Below are 23,659 nucleotides of genomic sequence, written 5' to 3'. Positions count from 1 at the left end.
CTGAGGACTTAGTTATGACTCATTGCCGTTGCCCCTGCTCCACAGAATTAGGGAGTGGAGACTGAGTTCCAACTCTGCCTTTTTGGAAAGAAAAGAAGAAGGGAAGGGAGGGAAGGGGAGGGGGGAGGGAGAAATGACAGCGGCTGTGGGCAGCCCTCTTTCGGGAAGGAGAGGTCTTCACCCCCATCGGTGGAGGTGGAGGGTGGGTGCTGATCCCAGGCCCAGCGTGCCCCTCAGGCACCTTGTTCAACCCTCGGGCCTCATACCCCTTCATTCGCATCTGGATCCTGCAAGTAACTGGGCTACTTTTGGGGGTCGAGGGGCTCTCGTTTACTCCCCACTTCGCTCTCGGGTCACCCAAAGAATGACCAATGCGGGGAGCTACAATTCCCCCTCCCCCATCCCCACCCCGCTTAGGACTTTTCACAATCTGACAAGTCTCAAGGGGAAAGGGTGGGCGGTGGTTTTCCCCAGAGCCTTCCGCGCGGCAGGTCCGGGCAGCCGGACCGCACTGTCCACTGGACCCCACGCCCACCCGGCGCTCTGCCCGCGGCCGGGGGCGGGGCGGCCGGGGAGCGGGGCTCGGGGAGGGGCGCGCAGGCGGGGGCGGGGCCGCGCTTTTAAGGCCGCGCCGCCTGCAGGGCTGCGCTGGCTCTTCGCACCCGCAGGAGCGAGGACCCCGCCAGCCAGCCCAACGCGACCCGGCACCCCGGTCCTCGCTCGACTGGACCCCCGCCACGTGCCCGGCCCGCCCTCCCGACGGGACCCCCCGCCCGCGCCATGTACAGGGTGCGTGCCGCCGGGGCGGGAGGAGGGGCGGGCGGGGTCTGCTCAGCTCTCTCCGCTCCGGGTCTGGAGGCCATGGAACTCCGGCTTGTGGGGTGAAGAAAGATGCTGACCCAAACACGGGAAGTGGCCGCGGAGCCGGAGGAGGGCGGCGCAGGGCTGGTGACGGCGAGGATGTTCTGTGGTCCTGACGCCGTCCTGCCCTCGGCGGTTCAGGAGTTCAGTGGGTACACCCTCCGGGCGCGCTGGAGTGTCCCTCGGGGACCAGGCGTGTCCACCGAGACACGGGGCACGCTGGAGTGTCCATTGGGGATCAGGCGCCCCCTCCGAGACACCGGGCACGCTGGAGTGTCCTTCGGGTACCAGGCGCCCCCACTCAGACACGGGGCGCGCTGGAGCATCCCATGGGAACCAGGCGTGCCCACCGAGACACAGGGCGCGCTGGAGTGTCTCGTGGGGACCTGGCGCCCCCACCCAGACACGGGGCGCGCTGGTGTCCCGTGGGGTCCAGGCACTTAGCGAGACCCTGCCACTCCTTGGAGAGATCTTGTCTGAGTCGGGGAAAAGAACTTCCTCGCCCAGGGAGGGGTCCCCTGAGGAGCCCACCCAGCCAGCCCTCCACAGGAGAGGAGAGCAGAGAGAGGGCGCTGCAGGCTCTATTAGCAGGAGCTGTAGAGAACTCCCAGGAGGAGGGACCGGGAATGGGGGCTGGGGGGAGGGCCCCTTCCTGTAAGTTTCACCCACCATGAGGCCCCCTGCTTCGCCTCAGAAAACCCATCTACCTCGGGCCAACGTGGTACCTCTGCTTCTCTTTCAGAAAAGAGAAGTTTACTCAGTGGAGCTCAGTGGAATCAAAGACATTGAGAAAACAGACAAGGAGGATGGCAAGGAGAAGTCCAGGGGCCTGAAAAACAAGTGCTTGGAACGCAAGAAGAACCACCAGAAAGAGGAGCTTAAGAAAGAACTTGATATGGTCAGTTGATTTGGTCCCTGAGCAAATGGGTGCCCTTGAGCACTGTCCGCCCTGGTGACAGCTTGCCCCTATAACCCACTTCTTACAAAAGAAAAATTCAGTCTTAAGAATTTCAAAATCCCTGACGTGTGTTTCCTTGTTTTAAGAAGAAAAAAAAAAATGGTGTGATTGTATCTGCCCAGGGGTCAGGCCCTCTGAAGATTCCTGCATTCAGGCTGTAGGCACGCCCATGGAGGGCTCCTCTGAGGCCAGTTGCCACAGGCACTGCCCAGACCTCTCTCTTCACTGCTGCTTCATTGAGATATTAGTAGCCTATGAAATTAAACTATCTCATCAGCCAGAACCACCCAGGAAGAAAACTGAAAGCCCCTAAACTTGCTAGGTTTCTGGGTATATTTGCCCCATGAGAAAGGATTTCAGTAGTAAGTAAGAGTTGGTCTTGGCTTCAGGCAGCCTTAGGCTCAGCTGAGGTTCCAGTTCTCTGGGGAGTAAGCTACCTAGCTTCTCTGAAGCTCAGTTTTCTTTATGTAAAACGGGAAACAAACCATTTTCGTGGGTCTGTCAGGAGGAAAGTGAGGTGAGAGTCTCTTGTAATGGCAGTGCTTTGTGGATGTGAAGCCCTGTTACTACTAAAGCTGGCCGCCCTGGGAAAGAACTGAAATGTGGCTGATTACATCTCAGGAATGCCAATGGAAACCTGCCCTGAGTATGAGATTATGCCGGGTTGTCCTGCACTTCACTGCAGACTTCAGAGCTATGGTTCTCTGAGCAGCTGGTAGTGCTGTGAGCTCTTGTGTGCCACAGAGCAGGTTGTTAAACATTCTGGAATTCAAGCAAGCCAATTGGTAACTGTATTAGTAGCTTGAGATGTGACTGCTGCAAATCAGAGCTCTTTTATTTTACCTGGAGAGCTCATTAAACAACACATGCCACAAGGTGTTTGTCCATGTATGTTCTGATGACCCTGGAATTGGATCTGAATTCAAATCTGTTTCCCTGAAGTTCAGTTTCCTGTTTTGAAAAATTGGAATTAAAAATGGTACCTACCTCTTAGAGTTGTTAAGAGGATTACAGAGAAACTGGAGAAAGGTTAAGGTAGTCATTCTTATTTCCTACAGGTATCTAGCAGTTAGGGATGAAGATATAACTAGTCTTACTTGAAATTACTATTTATAACATGAATATATATCCATTCTATCATATGCCTGTTAATTACAATGAGAACCTTCCTTGAAATTTGAACCTTTTCTGAAAATATAGAAAAATAATTCCATCGTGTTGACTGGGGTATTCCTTTGCTTCTTTGCTGAGAAACAGCTTTCTTTCCCCTCTTTTTCGCAACCTTCTTACAGGAATCCTGTAATTTGTAACTTTGTACTTGGGTGCCCTTGCATCCCAACCCCTCCAGAAAATTAGATGAGTAATGCAGTGTCCCTGGCTTCTGAAGAAACAAGCAGGTGACTCAAGCCCCAGGCACCTGGTGCTGCCCAGTGCTCTTCCAGCAGAGTTCACACCCGCACCCTCCCAACTCTCATCCCCAGAGAGTCAGGCCAGTAGGGAGGATGGTGCAGACTCCCCGTAGAGTCTGAGATCCGTCCATGAAAGCAACGACTTTAATCATGTTAACTCTTCTCTGCCCCAAACTTGGCGTACTATGCAGAGAACCATGTCTTAATCCTATGGCTCCCCAGAAATGTCATATTCAGTGGGTACTGGTACAGTGAATGGAAGAACAGGGCCAATCTGATTAAGCACAGGACAAAACCCTAACTCTCTGTAACATGAAACATTTTTGCTTTAAGAAAAGAGACGGTTCTGGTACCAGTCACAGTATAAATTTTTGTCTCTGACAGTCAGAGTTTTAGGATCCTGAGTGCTGGGTTTTTTTGCCACAGGAAGAGATTTCTAGTCCTTTAGCCCAGAGATTCTGAAAGGGACAGGATAGGACAGGGGAACTTTGCTCCCTGGGTGCCACAGCAAATGTCTAGAGATATTTATGGTTATTGCTCCACAAAGGGAGGGTGCTGGTGGGCAGAAGTCCCCACAACAGAGTTATTGACCCAAAATGTCAATAATGCTAAGGTTGAGAAGCTCTGCGTTAGTTTAATGAGTCTGTGGCAGAGTTAGCAAGTGTGCCCCCCACCCTGGTATTTATTTGGCAGGTTTTTAATCTGAGGGCTTGTCTGATAGCAAGCTGAGCCTCAAGTGCTGAAGGAAGGAAAAGCCCATTTCTCTCTCCCAGATGGCCTGCGTGGTGAGGGCTGTGTGGAGCTGTCAGGACACGTGGAATGGTTTGGCACTGCTGATGGGCTCCCCATTAATCCTGAAGTTCAGGTCTGAGTTGAGTTTCCAGATCACTGGTATCTGGATGCCAGGTGTGCTAGGATCTGCATGTGCTAGAGACCAGACTGAGGTGAAATGCATTGCTTTACTCATAAAAACTAAGGACGGCTACCATGTGGTAAATGGCAAGTTAAGTCTGAACTCTCCGGGGATGGCCAGAAAATCTACTGGCCAGTAAGCTCTCTTGCAGTGAGGTTCTCTTCTCTCACTGCAGGAACCCCTGGGACAAAGGTTCCTTCTTTCTACACTTTCTGGCCCCTCTTCCATCCTCAGTGTTTCTCCCAGATTTCATGGGCTTGTCAGGGCTTAGGGTTCAAGTCTTTTGGAATTATCTAATTCACTCTGTTCTTTTCATGGACTTTAGGATGACCACAAACTCAGCAAAGAGGAACTGGAGACAAAATATGGTACAAACATCATTACGGTAAGTCATCAGAGAACCAGTGACAGGGGAGGGGATCAGGGACCATACAAAGAGAGAGGCTGTGTGCTTCGGGCTTGTGAGTGACCTGCCAGCCCCCCACATGCCCACCTTGCGAGAGGAGGCTCATAACCTCAAGAGTAGCATGCCTGAGCCACAGGCCTGGCAAGGCCTGCTGCTGGGCTGTGTGTCTGGTCACAGACAGTTCTTTGACTGTGATTGCAGCTGAGCCGTGGTGACCCCTGGAAGGTTTGAGTGCCTCCTCGCTGTCATGGTCCAGGGTTGCTTTCAAACCCTGTGCCCAGGAAGTATTCAGGTCATGTCCAGGCCTCCTCCAAGAAGGGGGGGATACCTCGTGACTCCTAAAATCTCCCATCGCAGAAGTGCTGCTTCATTCTGTGAATTCAAACTCAAAGATGTGGTGTCTTAACACCAGGACATTTGGATACATCTGTTCCGAGTGAACAGAAATATGTGCTGTGTGACTCACTGGCCTACAGAGAGGGAGGCAAAGAGGAGCAGCGGAGCCTGGGCTCAGAGGACGCAGGGGCAAGGGAGGCACACGGCGGGAAGGTGTCAGGGCATCCACCCTGTCCCACAGTTTACAGGATGTGCCAGGAGAATGGTGGAGTCCACCCAATGAGACCCCCAGATGGCACAGTGACTGAGCTGAGACATAGTCACAGCTGCCCACAGTCTGCAGAAATGTGACATCCAGCCCAAGGAGGTAGAAACGTCTAACTCCTGTTTCGTTTCCCTCTGCTTTCTCAGGGTCTTTCCAGTGCCCGGGCTGCTGAACTGCTGGCTCAGCACGGGCCCAACAGCCTCACGCCCCCCAAGGAAACCCCAGAGATCATCAAGTTCCTCAAGCAGATGGTGGGGGGCTTCTCCATCCTCCTGTGGATAGGAGCCATCCTGTGCTGGATCGCGTATGGGATTCAGTATTCCCATGATCAGTCCTCCTCCCTGGACAACGTACGGTGCTGGGGGCTCCTCCCGGGTTTGCTCCTGGTGATGGTGGGGGCTGGGGGGTGGGTAGGGTGCACTATAATGCAAGGCCTTCCCTGGGCAGAGCATTGGGCTGGGGTCAGGGGTCTACCACTGACCAATCACTGCATGAGTCAGAGAAAATCAATAACTTCTCCAGGTATAAAATAGAAAGTATATCTGACTCTCTAGTGTCTCAGAGCAGTGTGAGCATCAATTTATAAGAGAGCAATACATGATTAGTTCCTATGTGGGGAAAAAAAACTCGACATCCATGTGAGGTGTTTTGGGCTCTGTCTCCTCAAAGCTAATTTTCTCCCTTTACCCTGGAGAACTTCTGTGTCTAATAATAAGGTAGGACCAAACCACAAAGCTAGGGGCCACAAAGCTGGGCTCCCCTTGTGGCTCAGCTGGTAAAGAATCCGCCTGCAATGTGGGTGACCTGGGTTTGATCCTGGGTTGGGAAGATCCTCTGGAGAAGGTAAAGGCTACCCACTCCAGTATTCTGGCCTGGAGAATTCCATGGACTGTATAATCCATGGGGTCGCAAACAGTCGGACACAACTGAGCAACTTTTACTTTCAAACCACAGAGCTAGAGCAGCCAACATGATGCTGAGAGAGAAGCCAGGTGCAAGAGGCCATATTCTGTGCAATTCCATTGGTGTGAAATGTCCAGAACAGGCCAGCCCTGGATTCAGACAGCCGATCAGTGGCTGCCCGGGCTGGGCCAGAGTGGGAGAGTGACCGCTGTGGGCACAAGGGGTCTTACTGGAATGATGGATTGTGGTGATTGTTATACAACTGTGTTAATTATTAATAGTCATTTAGTTATAACCTTCAAACGGGTGAATTGTGTGGCCTGCAAATTACATCAGGATACAACTGCCATCTCTCTGATTGGCCCATAGAGCACCCTGGCCCTCAGGTCAGTCTCATTCCTGATGCTGCTTCTCTGACTGGTGCCTGTCCTCCTCACCCAGGTGTACTTGGGCTCCGTGCTTGCCCTGGTCGTCATTCTAACCGGGGTCTTTGCTTATTACCAAGAGGCGAAGAGCACCAACATCATGTCCAGTTTCCAAAAGATGATCCCGCAGGCAAGTGTGACAGCCTCCCTGGTGTCTCCAGGCTTGAGACAGCGAGCATCAGACGGGGGGCGGGGCTTGGAGGCCTGGGACCCCTCCCTGCTGTCTGCAGAGTCTTGGGCAACTGGCCTAATCTCTCTGGAGCCCCCGTTCCCTCCTGGGTGTGGTCAGTGAAGCAAGGTGGAGGAAACTGCTCAGTCAAGAGCAGAATGGGACAGAAACACTAGCCACTGCCTGACAGCTCCTGTGGCTGCTCCTCAGCTTGGTGAACCACTCAGAAAGAAGTCATTCAGGTGGTTCCAACATGAGCAAAGGGGGCCAACCTGTGATTCTTTAAACCATCAGTCTTTTCACTCCTATTTCTGAGCCTCGCTGCATGTTGCCCCCGAATGCTGCCAGTGTAGGAGGCCTCAGATCCCTCCTCCTGCAGCAACCTGGGAGGGGTCCTCTGGGGACACCACTGTTAGCACACAGAACCATACCTTCACTGGGCTGCAGAGCTGCTGGGAGGTGTGGTCTCTGGGTGGAATCTCTTGTGTTAGGAAGCAGAGACCCATCTCTCACTCCATTAAAGGCTTTCTGACCTGAGCGAGATCACTGATCCCTTTGGCTCAACCTCAGGACTCTTCCTAGACTTCCCAGCAGGATGGTTCATCCTAATGGTCCCCCTGTCTGTCAGGCCCAGAGCTGTGGCTTTGCTGTACCTCCCATGGCAGCATTTTCTGGGTCGAAGTCTATCTCCGTGAGCTCCAACTCAAGAAAAATAGTTCTTAGGGTCTTCAGGACCTGAGTAGAAGCCTTGGCTTCATTGTCTGCTATTCTGACAGGCATGCACTCCCATGCCTTCCTTCCTGAGCCTGTGGAGGACAAGGGGTATGCAGGAGGGCCAGCATCATTCCAGGACGGGATCTGAGGCCTGGGTCATGATTTTCTTCTGCAGCAAGCGCTTGTCATTCGAGACTCAGAGAAGAAGACAATTCCTGCTGACCAGCTGGTGATGGGAGACATAGTGGAGATTAAAGGTGGAGACCAGGTCCCTGCGGATGTCAGGTTACTGTCCACTCAGGGGTGTAAGGTCAGTGTCATGGGTGCCCTGAGGGTCACGCTCTTGGTGCTGTGGTCTTTCCAGGTCTCAGTGTAACCAAAGAAGGAAACAAGTTGTGTGACCCTGAACTCTTTTCAAAACTCCTTCTAGGTGGACAACTCATCTGTCACTGGGGAGTCAGAGCCCCAGGCCCGCTCCTGTGAGTTCACACATGAAAGTCCCCTGGAGACCAAGAACATTGCCTTCTTCTCCACGACCTGTCTGGAAGGTAGGTCTGGTAGCTTGCAGGACTGCCGGTTCCACTCATAGCCTTTATCCTTTGTCAAGCTTTATGTTTCTCTCTCTCTACCATCTCTTGCTGCTAAGCTTTTCCAAGAGAAAATGTGGAATTGAGAAGCCTAGAGAGCTGGTGTTTGGCCTCTGTAGTGTCATGTGCTGATTGGCCATGTGAGCCACCAAAGAAAGAAGCGTATAAAGCCATGGTCCCTCCTCGCTGCGGACTCCTGGAATAAAATGTCTGCTCCACCTGTAGGCACAGCGACTGCCATGGTCATCAACACGGGTGACCGCACCATCATTGGGCAGATTGCCTCGCTGGCTTCAAGAGTCGAGGACTCGAAGACGCCCATTGCCATCGAGATCGAGCACTTTGTTCATATCGTGGCGGGAGTGGCGGTCTCCATCGGCATCATTTTCTTCATCATCGCGGTGTCCATGAAGTATCATGTCCTGGACTCCATCATCTTCCTCATTGGCATCATTGTGGCCAATGTGCCTGAGGGTCTCCTGGCCACTGTCACTGTGAGTCTGTGCTGCTAGTGTGCCATCCTGCTCTGCTGCGGCTGAGTCTGCTCCATCAGGGCTAGTCATAGGATGTTCTGTCTCTTAGAGGGACAAAGAGAACTGTCATCTGTCAGTATGTGAATGAATTGTCCTTGAAAACTTATATTTTCATTTTCAGAGATCTATCTGCAAATCCCATATGATGCTTTGCCCCTTAAGATCTAGATAAGACAGTCTTGAGCCACCACTTAGAAATTTTCTAGAAGCCTGACACCTTCCCTGCATTTCCACAGTTTTTGAAAGAAAAAAGAAAAAAAAAAAAAAGCTGAGGGATATAGGTACACTTTCATTTCACTTCTCCCTCTCAGAGGTAGTCTGAGACACAAACTCCCTGTCTGATCCTGCAGAGTAGTTCAGCCCTTTCCACTCTGCCCCCTGGTCTAACTTTGGTTCTACCTGTGTCAGGACCTAACTCATCCTGAAACAAGGCCCCCAGGTGGGGAAGATTCATACCTCCGCTCCTGGCACCGTCCTGAGCAAAGACAGACAGAAGTGTTTGATTGCCTGTCTCCTCTGACTCCAGCAGACAGTAATTTGACCAAGCTGGAGCCTAAAGAACACTTTTGAGATCTGGGGGCTTCAGAGGGAGCCAAGAATATTTATTAACATTTGGAGATCTTAAAGTAAAACAAGTGTTTCTTGATTCTCCAAAGCAACAAGTAAGCCGTTTGGGGCAAGCTCTTTGGCACATAGTGCCTGAAACCTGTCTTACAACGCTCTTGCTTGTGAACCACGGGCGCTCAGCAGCCAAACTCCCTTTGTATTGACTTGACACTTGCCCGACTTTGCTACCTGTGGATCCCTTAGGATCATTTTCCTCAAGGAGTAAAGGGACATGAGAGAGAGAGAGCGCGTGCAAGCTTTATATGCCTTCTCAGCCACTGGGTCTGGTGCAGTTTTACTGCATCTGTAACTATACCTGAAACTAGTTTAACTGTTCCTACATTACTGAACCCAAGTTCAGCATGGTGGTTTTTCTCAAAGCTTCTCTCTCTCCTCTGTCTAGGTGACTCTGTCACTGACAGCAAAACGAATGGCCAAGAAGAACTGCCTTGTGAAGAACCTGGAGGCAGTGGAGACTCTTGGCTCCACCTCCATCATCTGCTCAGACAAGACCGGGACCCTCACCCAGAACAGGATGACAGTGGCCCATCTGTGGTTCGACCACCAGATCTTCGTGGCGGACACTAGTGAAAACCATTCGAGTAAGCCTTGGGGTGCATCCAGCCTGGCCCTGCATGGTGGGCTCAGCACAGCTGGTCTGTGGCCGTGGGTGAAAAGTGCTGCTCATTGGCACAAGCCTGGCACCCTCAGCATCCATGGTTCTTCTTTCCAGATCAAGTCTTTGATCAAAGCTCTGCGACCTGGGCCTCCCTGTCAAAGATCATAACGCTGTGTAACCGCGCTGAGTTCAGACCTGGACAGGAGAGCATCCCTATCATGAAGGTGAAGCCCCACACGCAGTCTCAGCCGCAGCCACTTTGCAGAGCGAAGTCACCTTCTCTGTTCTGATCTGGTGCTTGATTTAATCTCTGCAACTGAATAGCATTTGTTCTGTGAGAGCGAATCTAACCACAAGACCTGTAGGAAGCTTTTTCACTGTCACTAACTTCAAGAAATTTAAAAGTTCTCAAAATATTCATTTAGGTCTTCTGAAAAGTCTCTTTCTTGAAAATGATTGTGCCTTTAAGTTACTGTCCTAAATTCTTTACCAGCTAAGAAGATACAATCAAAGTTCCAGGGAACAACCCCTGCCCGCCTCCAAGATCGAGTTCATTGCTTTTTTTCCAGGAAAACTCCCACTCTTAGGGCTCTAACTTGTCTGAACTCCCCTATCGCCAGCAGGTGGCGCCCTGCAGTTGACAGTTGTAGGTGTTAGTCGTGTCTGAACCTTTTGCGACCCCCTGGACTGTAGCCCGCCAGGCTCCTCTGTCCATGAGATTCTTCAGGCAAGAATACTGGAGTGGGTTGCAATACAGGAGACCCAGGTTTGATCCCTGGGTCGGGAAAATCCCCTGGAGAAGGAAATGACAACCCACTCCAGTAGTCTTACCCAGGGGATTTTCCCGACCCAGGGATCAAACCTGGGTCTCCTGTATTGCAACCTGCTCCAGTATTCTTGCCTGGAGAATCCCATGGACAGAGGAGCCTGGCGGGCTACAGTTCCAAGTCAGACACGATTAACACTGACAGTAGTAAATCTGTCACTTATGGGATAACTGTTCTCTTCCTCTGGTACTTAGTAAGCTTAGGTTGCACACTGGTTGGCTGAAAATAACCACAGAAGAACCTGATTATGTGCTGCAACTACTTGTATCTTTTGATTCACAGAAAATTGTGGTTGGAGATGCCTCAGAAACTGCTCTTTTGAAGTTCTCAGAGGTCATGCTGGGTAACGTGATGGATATTAGAAAAAGAAACCGCAAAGTAGCTGAAATCCCTTTTAACTCGACCAACAAATTTCAGGTGACTTCCCCCTCACAACTGAATCTTTTGGTTTTTAATTATATTTGACTGTGCTGGGACTTTGTTGCAGTGTGCAGGCTTCTCATTATAGTGACTTCTCTTGTTGTGGAGCACAGGCTCTAGGGCTCATGGGCTTTAGTACTGACTGAATCTTCATTATCACTAGAGCAGCATTTCCACTCATAGGTATCCTTTAGTCAGTATGTGTTTTGAATGACACTTGACTTTAAAAACAGTCCTCAGAGATGCAGAGCCTGGACATCTGGTTAACACAGAACAAGTAGAAAGGAGAAAAGATGAAGCTTTCGATGGAGCCTGCATTTCCCACACGTGGCCTTTCTGTATAACATGCACATAGACGCGCCACTGCCCGCCCTGGTGTCTTGGGCACAGGGAGGGGCAGGAGCCACACCCCCCAACATGACAGGCTGAGTGAGGGGGGCAGTGAGGAGAAGCCAGCTGCCCCATCTGTATCAGGCATTCTTCATGCTTGGTCTCATGTAATCCTCACCATAAGCCTTGAAGGTAGGACCAGGTGAAGTCCCAACTGCAAGCAAGGAAATGGGCCTTAGAAAGTGTTGAGGTGGCCAGAGCCACCTGAGCATCTAAGTCTCCACATGTCTGTCTGATGCCTGAGTCTATGCTTTTTCTACTGCAACACAGAGGCCAGGTGGTCAGTTCAAGCCATTTGGGTGAACCTTGCCCTTCGTGAGGACCAGTGAGGACCCAAAGCGTTGCTTTCCATGTCTGCCCTGCCAGCAGTGCACAGGAGTCTCCATCCTTTGTTGCTCAGGGGGACACTGGCCACCTTTGCCTGGTTGTCTCCCCTCCCACCAGCATAGCCAGCAGGCAGCCATGTCTACCCTACTCAGGTCAGGACAGAGAACAAAGTGCTGCTACAGGTGGAATTCTCTGGAGACTCCAAAGCAAGAGTGGGGTGTTGTGACTTGGTCTTTTGTTGTTGTTGTTTAGTCACTCAGTTGTGTCCGACTCTTTGGACCATGCCCACCAGGCGCCTCTCTCCATGGGATTTCACAGGCAAGAATACTGGGTTGGGTTGCCATTTCCTTCTCTAGGACTTAGTCTTTGCATAATATTAAATTATGTAAGTAGGATGACCATGTTTGTGTGCAAGTTTCTAGTGATTACGCACACGTTTTGTTTAGAAGGAATTTAGGACTGAAAAATAACTGTGGAGCAAACATCTTGGTGGATAATTGACCAGTAAAGAGTCATGGTTAGCAAAGCAGACAACTAACAAAATGTATGATGTAAAATAGAGGAACTCAGACCTCTGTTCAAAACATAAGTGAAAATAGAATGACTAGCAATCCTAAAATAACAGTAGTAATCATGGCTATCATGTGCTGATTTCCACACTCCTCACAACTCTATTAGGTAGTCAAGAACAAGGAAACAGAGGACACAGCCAGCAAGGGCCAGAGCCAGGACTCGGGCAGACCCGGGGGGTGTGCTCAGCCTAGGCAGGTGGCCTTCCAACCACAGACAAGAATCCTGCTGGGGCTCCGTCTTCTCCAGGGAGAGGAAGAGCAGCTTCTGTGAGGCCTCCTGTACAGAGTGTTGATGGAGAAAGTGGGCTCCCTGGAGTTGCTAGAAAGGAGTGGGTCCTACAGAAGAGGCCAGGGAGCTCTGAGATGCTTTAAAGTCACCTTCTATGTGTGGACGCCTGCGCAGCACTCGGCACTTAGCAAGGTGGTTTAAGATGACGACTTGGAAGGTCTCTGGGGGCATCATTCAACTTGAAGAAGCAAAATAGCTCTGGCACGTGAGCTCTTTGAGTTGTGGCCTGAGGGATCTAGTTCCCTGACCAGGGATGGAACCCAGGCCCCCTGCATTGGGAGCTCGGAGTATTAGCCACCGGACTGCCATGAAGTCCCTCAGTCTCTGCATATTACTTGGCATGAAGTAGAAAGGACAGAACATGCCTGCGGAGAACACTCTTCCTTTATATATCACGGAGAATAGAAACAGAAACCACAGAGAAAGATATGTTTTGCTCATGAAAAGCTCTGTCCATCCAGTTCAGGCCCTTTGTAGTAGAGACGGTGTCCTTACCCGCGATGCCGCACTGAGCATGCGCGACCCCTCCCCTGCAGCTCTCCATCCACGAGACCGAGGACCCAGACGACAAGCGCTTCCTCATGGTGATGAAAGGGGCCCCCGAGCGGATCCTGGAGAAGTGCAGCACCATCATGGTCAACGGGCAGGAGCAGCCCCTGGACAGCAGCACGGCCGAGGCCTTCCACACGGCCTACATGGAGCTGGGCGGCATAGGGGAGCGCGTGCTGGGTGAGAGAGCGGGATCCTGCTGGCAGGCACAAGGAGGCAGGCTTGGGGTGCAGCGGGGTAGCCCTGGCATCCACTCATCTCTTAAAGGAGAATGTGGTCAGCATGCAGGGGATACTGTGTGATGGCTAGGAGGGTGGGGGCCCTTGCAAACCAGAAGTCTGGAAAGATTTTATGGGAGGAGTTACATTTCAGTCTGGACCTTGAGTGATAGATGTGAAGGGTTGTGGGGGGAGCATACTCACACAGAGGGAACAGCATGAGACAAATGTGGGAATGGATGGAGGGGACCCTCTGGGCACAGCTCCCTGTTCTTCATCTCTTTATGTCTCTGTCTCTACCCCCACACCTCCTGTAAACTGCAATCTCCTCAGAAGTACAGACTGTCCACTCTTGGGCTTTCTGTCTCCAGAGCATACCTAATGGGCACAGGGTGAATGATTTGGGGATGAAACATATCTTTCCTAAAACAACATGTTATGGAACTGAAGGAGCTGAACAATTATGGTAAACTCTAAAGTGTGTTAGTCGCTCGCTCAGTCATGTCCGACTCTTTCCAACCCCGTGGACTGTAGCCCGCCAGGCAGTCCTCTGTCCATGGGATTCTGTAGACAAGAATACTGGAGTGGGTGGCCATTCCCTTCTCCAGGGGATCTTCCCAACCCAGGAATCGAACCCAGGTCTCCCACATTGCAGGCAGATTCTTTACCATCTGAGCTGCCAGATTTACTGACATCAATTCTCTTAAACTGGTAAAACACAAAGGACTGAAGTGTATGAAAATGTTCCCTCTTTCTTTCATCATTTTTTAATCCTAGTTTCACCAACTCCTAAATTCATACCCATTTCAGGTTTCTGTCACCTCTACCTGCCGACAGACGAGTTTCCAGAAACGTATTCATTTGATGTAGAAACAATGAACTTCCCTACTTCCAACTTCTGCTTTGTGGGCCTCTTGTCAATGATTGACCCGCCTCGGTCCACAGTACCTGATGCTGTCACCAAGTGCCGGAGCGCAGGGATCAAGGTGGGACTTGCACATCCCTGACTTCACACATCTTCCACGGATGCTGAGTTCCTTTCTAGGAATGTCTGTCATAGGAGAGTCAGTATTTAGGTCTCTTCCCCTAAATGTCATAATTCCCCTTTTTTTTAAGTCTCTACTTTCACTGTACTAAGATTTCAGTAACTGTCCCATAAAAGCATGGTCACTGTGTCTGTGTGGAATAAACCACAAGTGCAATTGCAATGAACAGAAAGCCATGAAGTAACCACATGTCATCCTAGACCACAACAGACAATAAAAGGTTTTGCTACTTAATCTCAAGGTCCAGCTCCCATAGTCCATTTCCCTCATGATATGTCAAAATTTGAATTCCATTACTGTGTTAATTCCAAGGCTGTGGAGCATCATGAAGATGCTGAAGGAGACATCTGGCAGCCCACTCACAAAGTTACACCAAAGGGAAGGACTTCCTCTAGTGTCTGAGGAGGAAATGTAAGGTTTAGAAGCAAGGGTCGATCCAGTGGGATCCATGTGTCCTTCTGAGACAGGTGATACTCTGACCTAAAGATCAAGGACTGCAAGCCACTGTGCCCCCTCGCCATGGTGGAGTGGGCAAAACCAAGTCATCCCCACTCGCCTGAGCAGTGGAGTCCCTCACCACCCACATGCCTATCTCCTTGCCTGTGTTCTAGGTTATCATGGTTACAGGCGATCATCCAATCACAGCCAAAGCTATTGCCAAGAGCGTCGGTATCATTTCCGCCAACAGTGAGACAGTGGAAGACATTGCCAAACGCCTCAACCTTCCTGTGGAGCAAGTTAACAAGCAGTGAGTTCAGAACCCACACAGCAGAACTCAGGCCTTTATCACAGGCCCTACTGCCTCTAAAGAGTTGTCTGGAGCAAACCCCTTTTTGCCAAATATGATCTGCTGGTTTACTCTATAATTTCTGGCTGGTTTACTCTGTGATTTTTTTTTAATTTATTTTTTTTTTCATTTATTTTTATTAGTTGGAGGCTAATTAATTTACAATATTGTAGTGGTTTTTGCCATACATTGACATGAACCAGCCATGGATTTACATGTGTTACCCATCCTGAACCCCCCTCCCACCTCCCTCCCCATCCCATCTCTCTGGGTCTTCCCAGTGCACCAGCCCCGAGCACTTGTCTCATGCATCCAACCTGGACTGGCGATCTGTTTCACACTTGATAATATACATGTTTCAATGCTGTTCTCTCAGATCATCCCACCCTCGCCTTCTCCCATAGAGTCCAAAAGTCTGTTCTGTACTTCTGTGTCTCTTTTTCTGTTTTGCATATAGGGTTGTCGTTACCACCTTTCTAAATTCCATATATATGCGTTAGTATGCTGTAATGTTCTTTATCTTTCTGGCTTACTTCACTCTGTATAATGGGCTCCAGTTTCATCCATCTCATTAGAACTGATTCAAGTGTATTCTTTTTAATGGCTGAGTAATATTCCATTGTGTATATGTACCACAGCTTCCTTATCCATTCGTCTGCTGATGGGCATCTAGGTTGCTTCCATGTCCTGGCTATTATAAACAGTGCTGTGATGAACATTGGGGTACACGTGTCTCTTTCAGTTCTGGTTTCCTCGGCGTATATGCCCAGGAGTGGGCTGAGGCTGGGACTGCGGAGGGGATAAAGCGTACTCTGTAATTTCTATATCTAGTCATTACTCAAAATTTTATCGAGCACCTGATATGTGCCAGCCACTGTATTGAGACCATGAAAATGACCTGTATTTCAGCCCAGTGAAGTAGATCTGAAAACTTCAGTGCTGAATTTAGTGTGAGGAAACTGAAGCAGAAACTTTATGGGAAATTACCTGCCATTGGTACAGATTCTCAGGAACACTGAGAATCTTTTGTGTTCTCTGAGCCCCTAGTCTGCATCTTGAGTATTTATTCCATATTTAGTATTTAGGCTTCATAATGTGTTTTCATAATGTGTTGCTATGTAAACATAATTTCTTTTTGCTTTTTATTTCGTCATAAATAGAATGGAGGGCTTCTCTGGTGTCCACTGATAAAGAACTCACCTGCCATTGCAGCAGACACAGGAAACATGGGTTCCATTCCTGGGTCTGGAAGATCCCCTGGAGAAGGAAATGGCAACCCACTCCAGTATTCTTGCCTGAAGAATTCCATGTACAGAGGAGCCTGGCAGGCTGCAGTCCCTGGGATCACAAAAGAGTTGGACACAGCTTAGCAACTAAACAGCAATAAACAACAACAAACTCAGTGAAATAAGCACAGGCACAGGGGTGCTGGTGGTGGGAACCTGACAGTTGATCATTTAAATCAGTCGAAGTCTCCAAAGTCTTAGTTGGAAAATAAATGTCATTGCTTTATTATACTTTGATGCATATGGGGGGAAAAGACCCAAGAACATCTCCTAGTTTACCCAAACAGTTATGCCTGTTAGGAACACAGAGCTGACAGGTGATAAGTGACTGCCAGGGCAACAAATTACCAGTTAGGACACCAAGCAGGTAAACAGCCTCTGGGCACAACATTTGTGTCTGGAGCCCCACTGCTCTTATGTGTGGATAATATCGGTGATAACGTCCATCTATGAAAACAGCTTCAGAGGTTGTACTTGTCTTGTTTTTTGAAACAGTAGGATTTTACTCTTTCCTACAAGTCACCACACAGGAGAGAGGGGTGGTTACTTTGTGAATGTTTTCAATTGTCCACTTTATCAACTGCAGCTTCACGATCAGGGAAAAACTGTTTTCGTAGCTCCGGGAAGAAGGGAAACAAGCCTTTCCTTCTTGCTTCTTCCCTTTTCTTTTTTTTTCAACCAGAATATAGGAAAACCTGTAGTTTGAGTCAAGTGCTAGAATTTCAATATTTAGCACCAATAGAAAAAAAAAAAAAAGCAGACCTAAAACGAGCTCAAAACTTTAAAAAGGTAAACAAAAAAGCATGCGGTGTTTTGTGCTTTTGTGCTTAAAGAATGTTTAAGCTGAGATTTGAAGGCTGAAACATACCAAGGGAAGGGAAAGCTAGAGGCCCCCACCCCTGGCAAAGGTAGTAGGATCTGTGAGAGCTTTACACAGAGTCAGGGGTTCAGAACTGAGAGCCAGGGACTTGGAACTGAGAGCATGGGTGCTGTAGGTGAGAGTCAGAGGGGCCACACGGCACAGGTTACCCCCAGCCCTGCAGACCAAGTGGGGATCTGGGCTCAGCTTGATGTTCCTTTGGACAGTGCTCCAGGGGACAGCATGGTCAGGTCTGCAGTCTCAGTAGTTCCTAGAACCTCACTTTTACAGGCAGCAGATAAAAACTTTCCTCAAGAAGACCTCAGTTAACTTTTCTCTCTACATAGCTGGTTGCATAGTAGACACTGTGAGTCTGAAATAAACAGCAAAGAGCTGTCACCCATGTGTTTAGGCAAAAGCTGGATTCTTGGATTCAAAATGTACAAATAGGCAGTTTTTTACCTCCTTCTCTTTTGAGTAAAGTTTTGCTCTGGGAAGTGCCACCTCTCACCCATTCCTGTAAGAAATGGCTACTTGACTTGTTCCTACTGTCATGTGACACAAGGAAATGCCTGTCTGCCTTAGTTCACTGTCTTGACAAGAGACCCACACACCCCATCATCCTTCCAGATGCTTAAGAGTCAGGACTTGGGGTTCCAGATAAAGCCAAAGAGGTTCACCCCACCTCCTGCCCAGAATAGTGTTTTAACCTCAGCTTCCACCTATGCCCTCACCCAGTTCCTCCTGCCCGTCTAGGGATGCTAAGGCTGCTGTGGTGACCGGCATGGAGCTGAAGGACATGAGCCCGGAACAGCTAGATGAGATCTTAGCCAACCACTCGGAGATCGTCTTTGCCCGGACGTCCCCCCAGCAGAAGCTGATCATTGTGGAGGGCTGTCAGAGGCAGGTGGGTGAATGCAGCACCCGGGGAACCTTCTAGGTCTGTCATCATTCTGTGGGGAGAAGCAGCACTGAGCCTTGCCCCCGCTCAGGGCTCTGGTGAGGTCACCACCCCACATCTCCATCTGTCGGGGCTGACCCTGTCCACTCAGGGACCCTGCCTCCTGCTTGCTCCCCAGGGGACTACCTTTACAATTTGGATTCATATGGTTTTGATCATTCAAACACATCTTATTTGGAGCTTCTTCTTACTTCTGGGATTTCCCATCTTAATCTTTTTCCTCTAACCCAAAACGGGCCTTTGTTTTGGTGCAGCGGACCTCCAGGCTGCTCACTAACCCCCTCCATCCCCCTCCCACAACCTTCCGCCATCCCTGCAGGATGCTGTGGTCGCTGTTACCGGGGATGGAGTTAATGACTCCCCAGCTCTGAAGAAGGCAGACATTGGGATCGCCATGGGAATAGCAGGTTCTGATGCAGCCAGAAATGCAGCTGACATGGTCTTGTTGGACGACAACTTCGCGTCCATCGTCACAGGGGTGGAGGAAGGTGAGTGGAGTTTTGAGTGGTCTTAGCGAGGGCTGGGGCCACCCATGAAATGAGGAGTGAGTCCTATGGGGAGAAATGTCTTCTGCCTAGGTCGCCTGATCTTTGACAACCTAAAGAAGACAATCGCGTACACGCTGACCAAGAACATCGCCGAGCTGTGCCCCTTTCTCATCTACATCATTGCTGGGCTTCCCCTGCCCATTGGCACCATTACTATCTTGTTCATCGACTTGGGCACAGACATAGTAAGTAGCCAGAAAGGGAACAGGGTCTGATGACTTCCTCAGGTGAGGGAAACCTCAGTGTCATTACCTTCAAGGGCAGGAGATGGATTAATCAGTGCTTCTCAGACCTCAACATGATGGTTTCTGACAAGCTCTTAAGTGACGCCGAGTCTGCTGGTCCACCAACCACACTTCAAAGCACAGGACCAGAGAGATCTATCAAGTGTTTGAAAATCAAAACCACTTCACTCCACAGAAGAACTTTTCAACACATGAGTTCTTCACCTTTCCAAAAAAAACCAGGCCACTGGTCAGTTTCAGCTCATGTGCCTCCCCCTCTTTTTTTTTTAAAAGCTGTCACCAAAATAGTCACTGTACTGCTTGGGGCCCAGTGGCCAAAGTGATAACTCACAGCCACCCCTTGTTAAGTAAAAGAATCTGTGACCTGGAAGCCCCTCACCAAACACAGTAAGAAGCAGCCATTAATAACACTATGAAGCCTCACACAGACCTACAGTAATGTCACCTAAAACCTCCCCTCTGCTAGAACGAATCCCCTTAGGAAGCTTTGTGACAGTCACTCCCATGTCTCTAGCTTACAGAGGCTTTGGGGAGCAAACAAAACCCACAGCTCTGCAGGTCACTGCCTACTCCCCATTTCACATGACACCTGGGCAGCCTCCATGGTCCAGGGATATTGGGGCATCTCTACCTTAGAGGGGAGCTGAAGCCCCAGAGCCTGCAGCAAGCTTGCTCTTCTTATCTCTACTGCTGTGGTTCTTCCAGGTATCACTAGGGAACTTGTGAGAAATTTGGGTTCTCTGCCCTCCAGGGGGAGGACCTAGGAGACAACCACTTCTCAGTGGTGGGAAGGGAAAGTGCTTTATAACTAGATCATCTAGAGATGGCAGCACAGGGTGACGATCAGACGATCAGACGCAGGTGGATCATCTTCTCTGCAGACAGCACACCCTGTTGTCTGCTCCCTGGATGGACCAGTTCCATAACACCACCACCACCCCAGCCCCCCGCATCGGGCCCCTGGCTGTGCTGCCACTCTTTCCTTCCATCTAGTATTTCGGGGTCGGGCCTCATGCTACTCTCTCCCTCTAGATTCCCTCCATCGCCCTGGCTTACGAGAAAGCCGAAAGCGACATTATGAACAGGAAGCCTCGCCACAAGAAGAAGGACAGGCTGGTGAACGCGCCACTTGCCCTGTACTCCTACCTGCACATTGGTGCGAGGAGGGACTGCCCAGAGACCCACCGTCCCCTGTGGGGCAGGGTGGGCTGTGGGGGGAGCCCAGAGGAGAGTGAGGCAGGGCACTTCAACCTCTCCTGTTCTTCTAGGCCTCATGCAGGCCCTGGGGGCCTTCATTACGTATTTCACCGTGTACGCGCAGCATGGCTTTCTACCCAGCACTATCCTCAACCTGCGGGTGGAGTGGGAGAACGACAATGTGAATGACCTGGAAGACAGCTACGGACAGGAATGGGTAAGGGCCAAGTTGCTGGCAGCGTCCTCCCTGGATGGCTGTAAGGGGACAGGGGAGGTGATGGTTTTCTTGGTTAACAGGGCTTGAGGGCCCTGTGGTCACAGCAGCTTGCCTTTGCCAGGCTCAGCTCATCTCTCAAGTTGGAGGTCTAGAGCTCACCTGTTTATATTAGCTTGCGTCCCTGGTGGCTCAGATGGTAAAGAATCTGCTTGCAATGCAGGAGACCTGGGTTTAATCCTCAGTTTCATAAAATCCCCTGGAAAAGGGAACAGCAACCCACTCCAGTATTCTTACCTGGTAAGCTCCATAGGCAGAGGAGCCTGGTGGGCTACAGTCCATGGCATCGCAGAGTCCGACACGATTCAATGATTAGCACACTCAGGTGTAGAGGAGGAGCAGCCAGCAGCACCACAGCTGGGCCAAGTCCATTAAGTTAGCAGTTTTCCTGCTCGCCAGGTGAAAGGAAGAAAGGTTTCGTTCCAAACACAGGAAGTGACCCTCTCTCAATCGTGGGGAGGGGAAAGAGAGTCGAGGCTCGTAGAAGGGCACCAACACCTCCCTGAGGTGTCCATCTGGGGCGTCATGGTCTTCTTCTCTCTGGCCATTGACAGACAAGGTACCAGAGGAAATACCTAGAATGGACGGGCTACACAGCATTCTTTGTCAGCATCATGATTCAGCAAATAGCAGATCTGATCATCAGGAAAACCCGGAGGAATTCCATCTTCCAGCAAGGTCTCTTCAGGTACTGGTGCAGCTGCCCTGGGGGTTCAGCCTGGCCCTTTGCTGCCCAGATGACTGCATGTGGGTATGTGGGCCTGGGGCTGGGAGTTCAGAATTTGTTTGCTTTTGTGTCTTACAGAAATAAAATCATCTGGGTGGGGATTGCCTCACAGATTATCATCGCATTAATCCTCTCCTATGGCCTCGGAAGCATCCAGGCCCTGAATTTTACAATGATCCGGTGAGGTTCCCTGCAACCACGGGGAGGAACCGGCCCCAATCTGGTTGTCAAAGCCTAAAAAAGTCTTTCCCCTCAAGTCTTTCCAAAGAGAGAAAGTGAAACTGTTGTTGTTGTTTTCTTTTAATCAGTGTGAGGCTTTGACCTGCTCGTTTTTTCAGAAGAGGAGGTGGGTTTTCCATCCTTCACCATCCCATCTCTACCTTCATCCAACAGATCCCTTCTCAGGCAGTCACTGTTTCTAGCAGTCACAGTCCAGTTAAATAAGAAACCTTGGGGTTCTATGCTGTGTGACCCAGTGGGGTTGCTCTGTCCAGTCTAGAAAGGAGAATGAATGAGGCACTCAGCCACTTAAGGATGGGTGTGTGGGTCTCACACCATCCCCTCTCTCCTCCCAGGCCTCAGTACTGGTTTGTGGCTGTGCCACACGCAGTTCTGATTTGGGTGTATGATGAGGTGCGGAAGCTTTTCATCAGACTCTTCCCTGGAAGTGAGTACTAATGTATGGGGGATTTGGGGGCTCTTGATCTGCTCCAGCAGACCTTCCTCTGTTTCTCACTTACTGCTTCCTCCTTCTTTAGGCTGGTGGGATAAGAACATGTATTATTAAGACACCCGCTTCCCAAGCTCCGGCAGCTCCACATGGCGATGTTCTTCACCTTCTGGTGCCAGCTGGGCGACTGCTGCCATGGGGATGTCGTCAGAATGTGTTCAAGAAAAGACAGAACTGTAGGAAAGCACTCACTAATATTTTGTAATTTAAAACAGAGATTCCAGTGTTTATATGTGATTTTAATTTATATATCAATGTCCTTATTTAAAAATATATGAATTTCAAGGTAATGGTGTAGGGAAGAATAGCGTGTTTAAATGTCTGTAGAGCTCATTCATGTTAAACAATGTCAGGTAATCCAGACATCTGCTGGATTAAGGGTCTCCCTGCCCCTTAAGCTCTAGATAGCACTGCTCACAACTCCATTCCACACTCTATTAAAAATCCAGCACCCTCCCTTCCTGTGAATTCCCAGAGAATCATTATTTCACAGTCACGTTGCTCAGAAAAGGCTAGTTCAGCTAGAGGTTTGCAAAAGGGTGAAGTGACGGCAGGTTTACATCACAGTAACTTGGAAGACCTCAGTTTGACCCTGAGACATCCTTAAGAGTCCTCATCCCACCTGTCAGCTCCTCACAGTCCTTCACTGCCCTCCCTCCTCCATGCTCCCCTCCACCGACCACCAGTTCCAGAATGGAGCTCCAGGTGCTCTCCTGACCCAAGGAGGTTTTCATTTACCAGGATTGAACCTCAGTGGAGGAACCTTGTGGTTTAACACATAATATTTATTCTTTATTAGACAGTTCATAGCACTCTGCAACACCAGTTTTTTGTTTCATGCTGTAAGTTTGTTTATTCGTGTGTAACATATGTGACTACACCCATATTAGTATCCCAGAGAGGCCTCATTTTTAAGTAAAAGATCTTTTATAAAACAAGACCTGAGAGTGGTGTTCTAATTAATTTGAGTTTGTCTAAAATGCAAAGCAGGGCTTCCCTGGTGGCTCAGATGGTAAAGAATCCACCTGCCAATGTGGGAGACATGGGTTTGATCCCTGGCTTGGGAAGATCCCCTGGAGAAGGAAATGACAGCCCACTCTAGTATTCTTGCCTGGAGAATCCCACAGACAGAGGAGCCTGGTGGGCTACAGTCCGTGGGGTCACAAAGAGTCAGATACAACTTAAGAGACTAAACAACAACAGCAACAAAATGCATAGCATAGGACAGAAAAAAAAAATGAGATGTAATTTCAACTTTCTTTTCTTTTTACTTCTTTAGTCCTTTTATTTTTCCAAGGAAGGTCTGAACTCTTCCCTCACAACATCCCTGCTCTGCCCTCTCTCTGATATGGCACACATTTAAGTCAGAATTTCTTCGGAGGCTCCAGCAGCAGAACAAGAGAGGAAGCCATTTTCATAGTCCTTCCATCATCAGCTGATACCCAGCACACACTCATTTAACAGGAATGACACTTGGTAAACTTTTTGTACTCAGTGGGCTGCCCCATTACCTCTCCTCCATCATTAAGGAAGACAGGACAAACAAGGATGTCCTGCTGCTGATGGTGCCGAGTTGTGTCTCTAGAGCAAGCAAAGGGAGTCTTAGAGCCACAATTCACTGCTATGTTCTCAGAACCATCATTGTAACTTCATGTAAATAGATGATAATGCACTGTGTCATTGTGTGTGTGTATTTAAAATAA

At 49.7% G+C, this 23,659-nt stretch overlaps 1 protein-coding gene across 1 annotated transcript; it reads left to right on the top strand.

Annotated features, from left to right (window-relative positions):
• The first annotated feature begins 649 nt into the window (after positions 1–649).
• On the top strand, positions 650–22,894 carry ATP12A (ATPase H+/K+ transporting non-gastric alpha2 subunit). Its single transcript, XM_043892394.1, has 23 exons — positions 650–789; positions 1,604–1,759; positions 4,467–4,526; positions 5,295–5,498; positions 6,493–6,606; positions 7,535–7,669; positions 7,790–7,907; positions 8,172–8,440; positions 9,489–9,687; positions 9,819–9,928; positions 10,814–10,948; positions 13,066–13,258; positions 14,107–14,282; positions 14,954–15,090; positions 18,031–18,181; positions 18,555–18,723; positions 18,814–18,968; positions 20,061–20,184; positions 20,297–20,442; positions 21,054–21,187; positions 21,305–21,406; positions 21,802–21,893; positions 21,985–22,894. The coding sequence occupies exons 1-23, from the start codon at positions 781–783 to the stop codon at positions 22,011–22,013; spliced, it is 3,117 nt and encodes a 1,038-aa protein (XP_043748329.1). The 5' UTR covers positions 650–780; the 3' UTR covers positions 22,014–22,894.
• Positions 22,895–23,659: the final 765 nt, after the last annotated feature.

Source organism: Cervus elaphus, chromosome 30 (genome assembly GCF_910594005.1).
Source record: "Cervus elaphus chromosome 30, mCerEla1.1, whole genome shotgun sequence".
NCBI lineage: Eukaryota > Metazoa > Chordata > Mammalia > Artiodactyla > Cervidae > Cervus > Cervus elaphus.
Note: the sequence above shows the minus strand (reverse complement) of the source record. Positions and strands in the feature narration are given on the sequence as shown.

Excerpts from the sequence above, each read along its gene's own strand:
- ATP12A (XM_043892394.1), top strand. Across the intron at positions 7,908-8,171 it reads CTCCACGACCTGTCTGGAAG|GCACAGCGACTGCCATGGTC; the intron begins GTAGGTCTGGTA and ends CTCCACCTGTAG. Across the intron at positions 20,185-20,296 it reads GTACTCCTACCTGCACATTG|GCCTCATGCAGGCCCTGGGG; the intron begins GTGCGAGGAGGG and ends CTGTTCTTCTAG.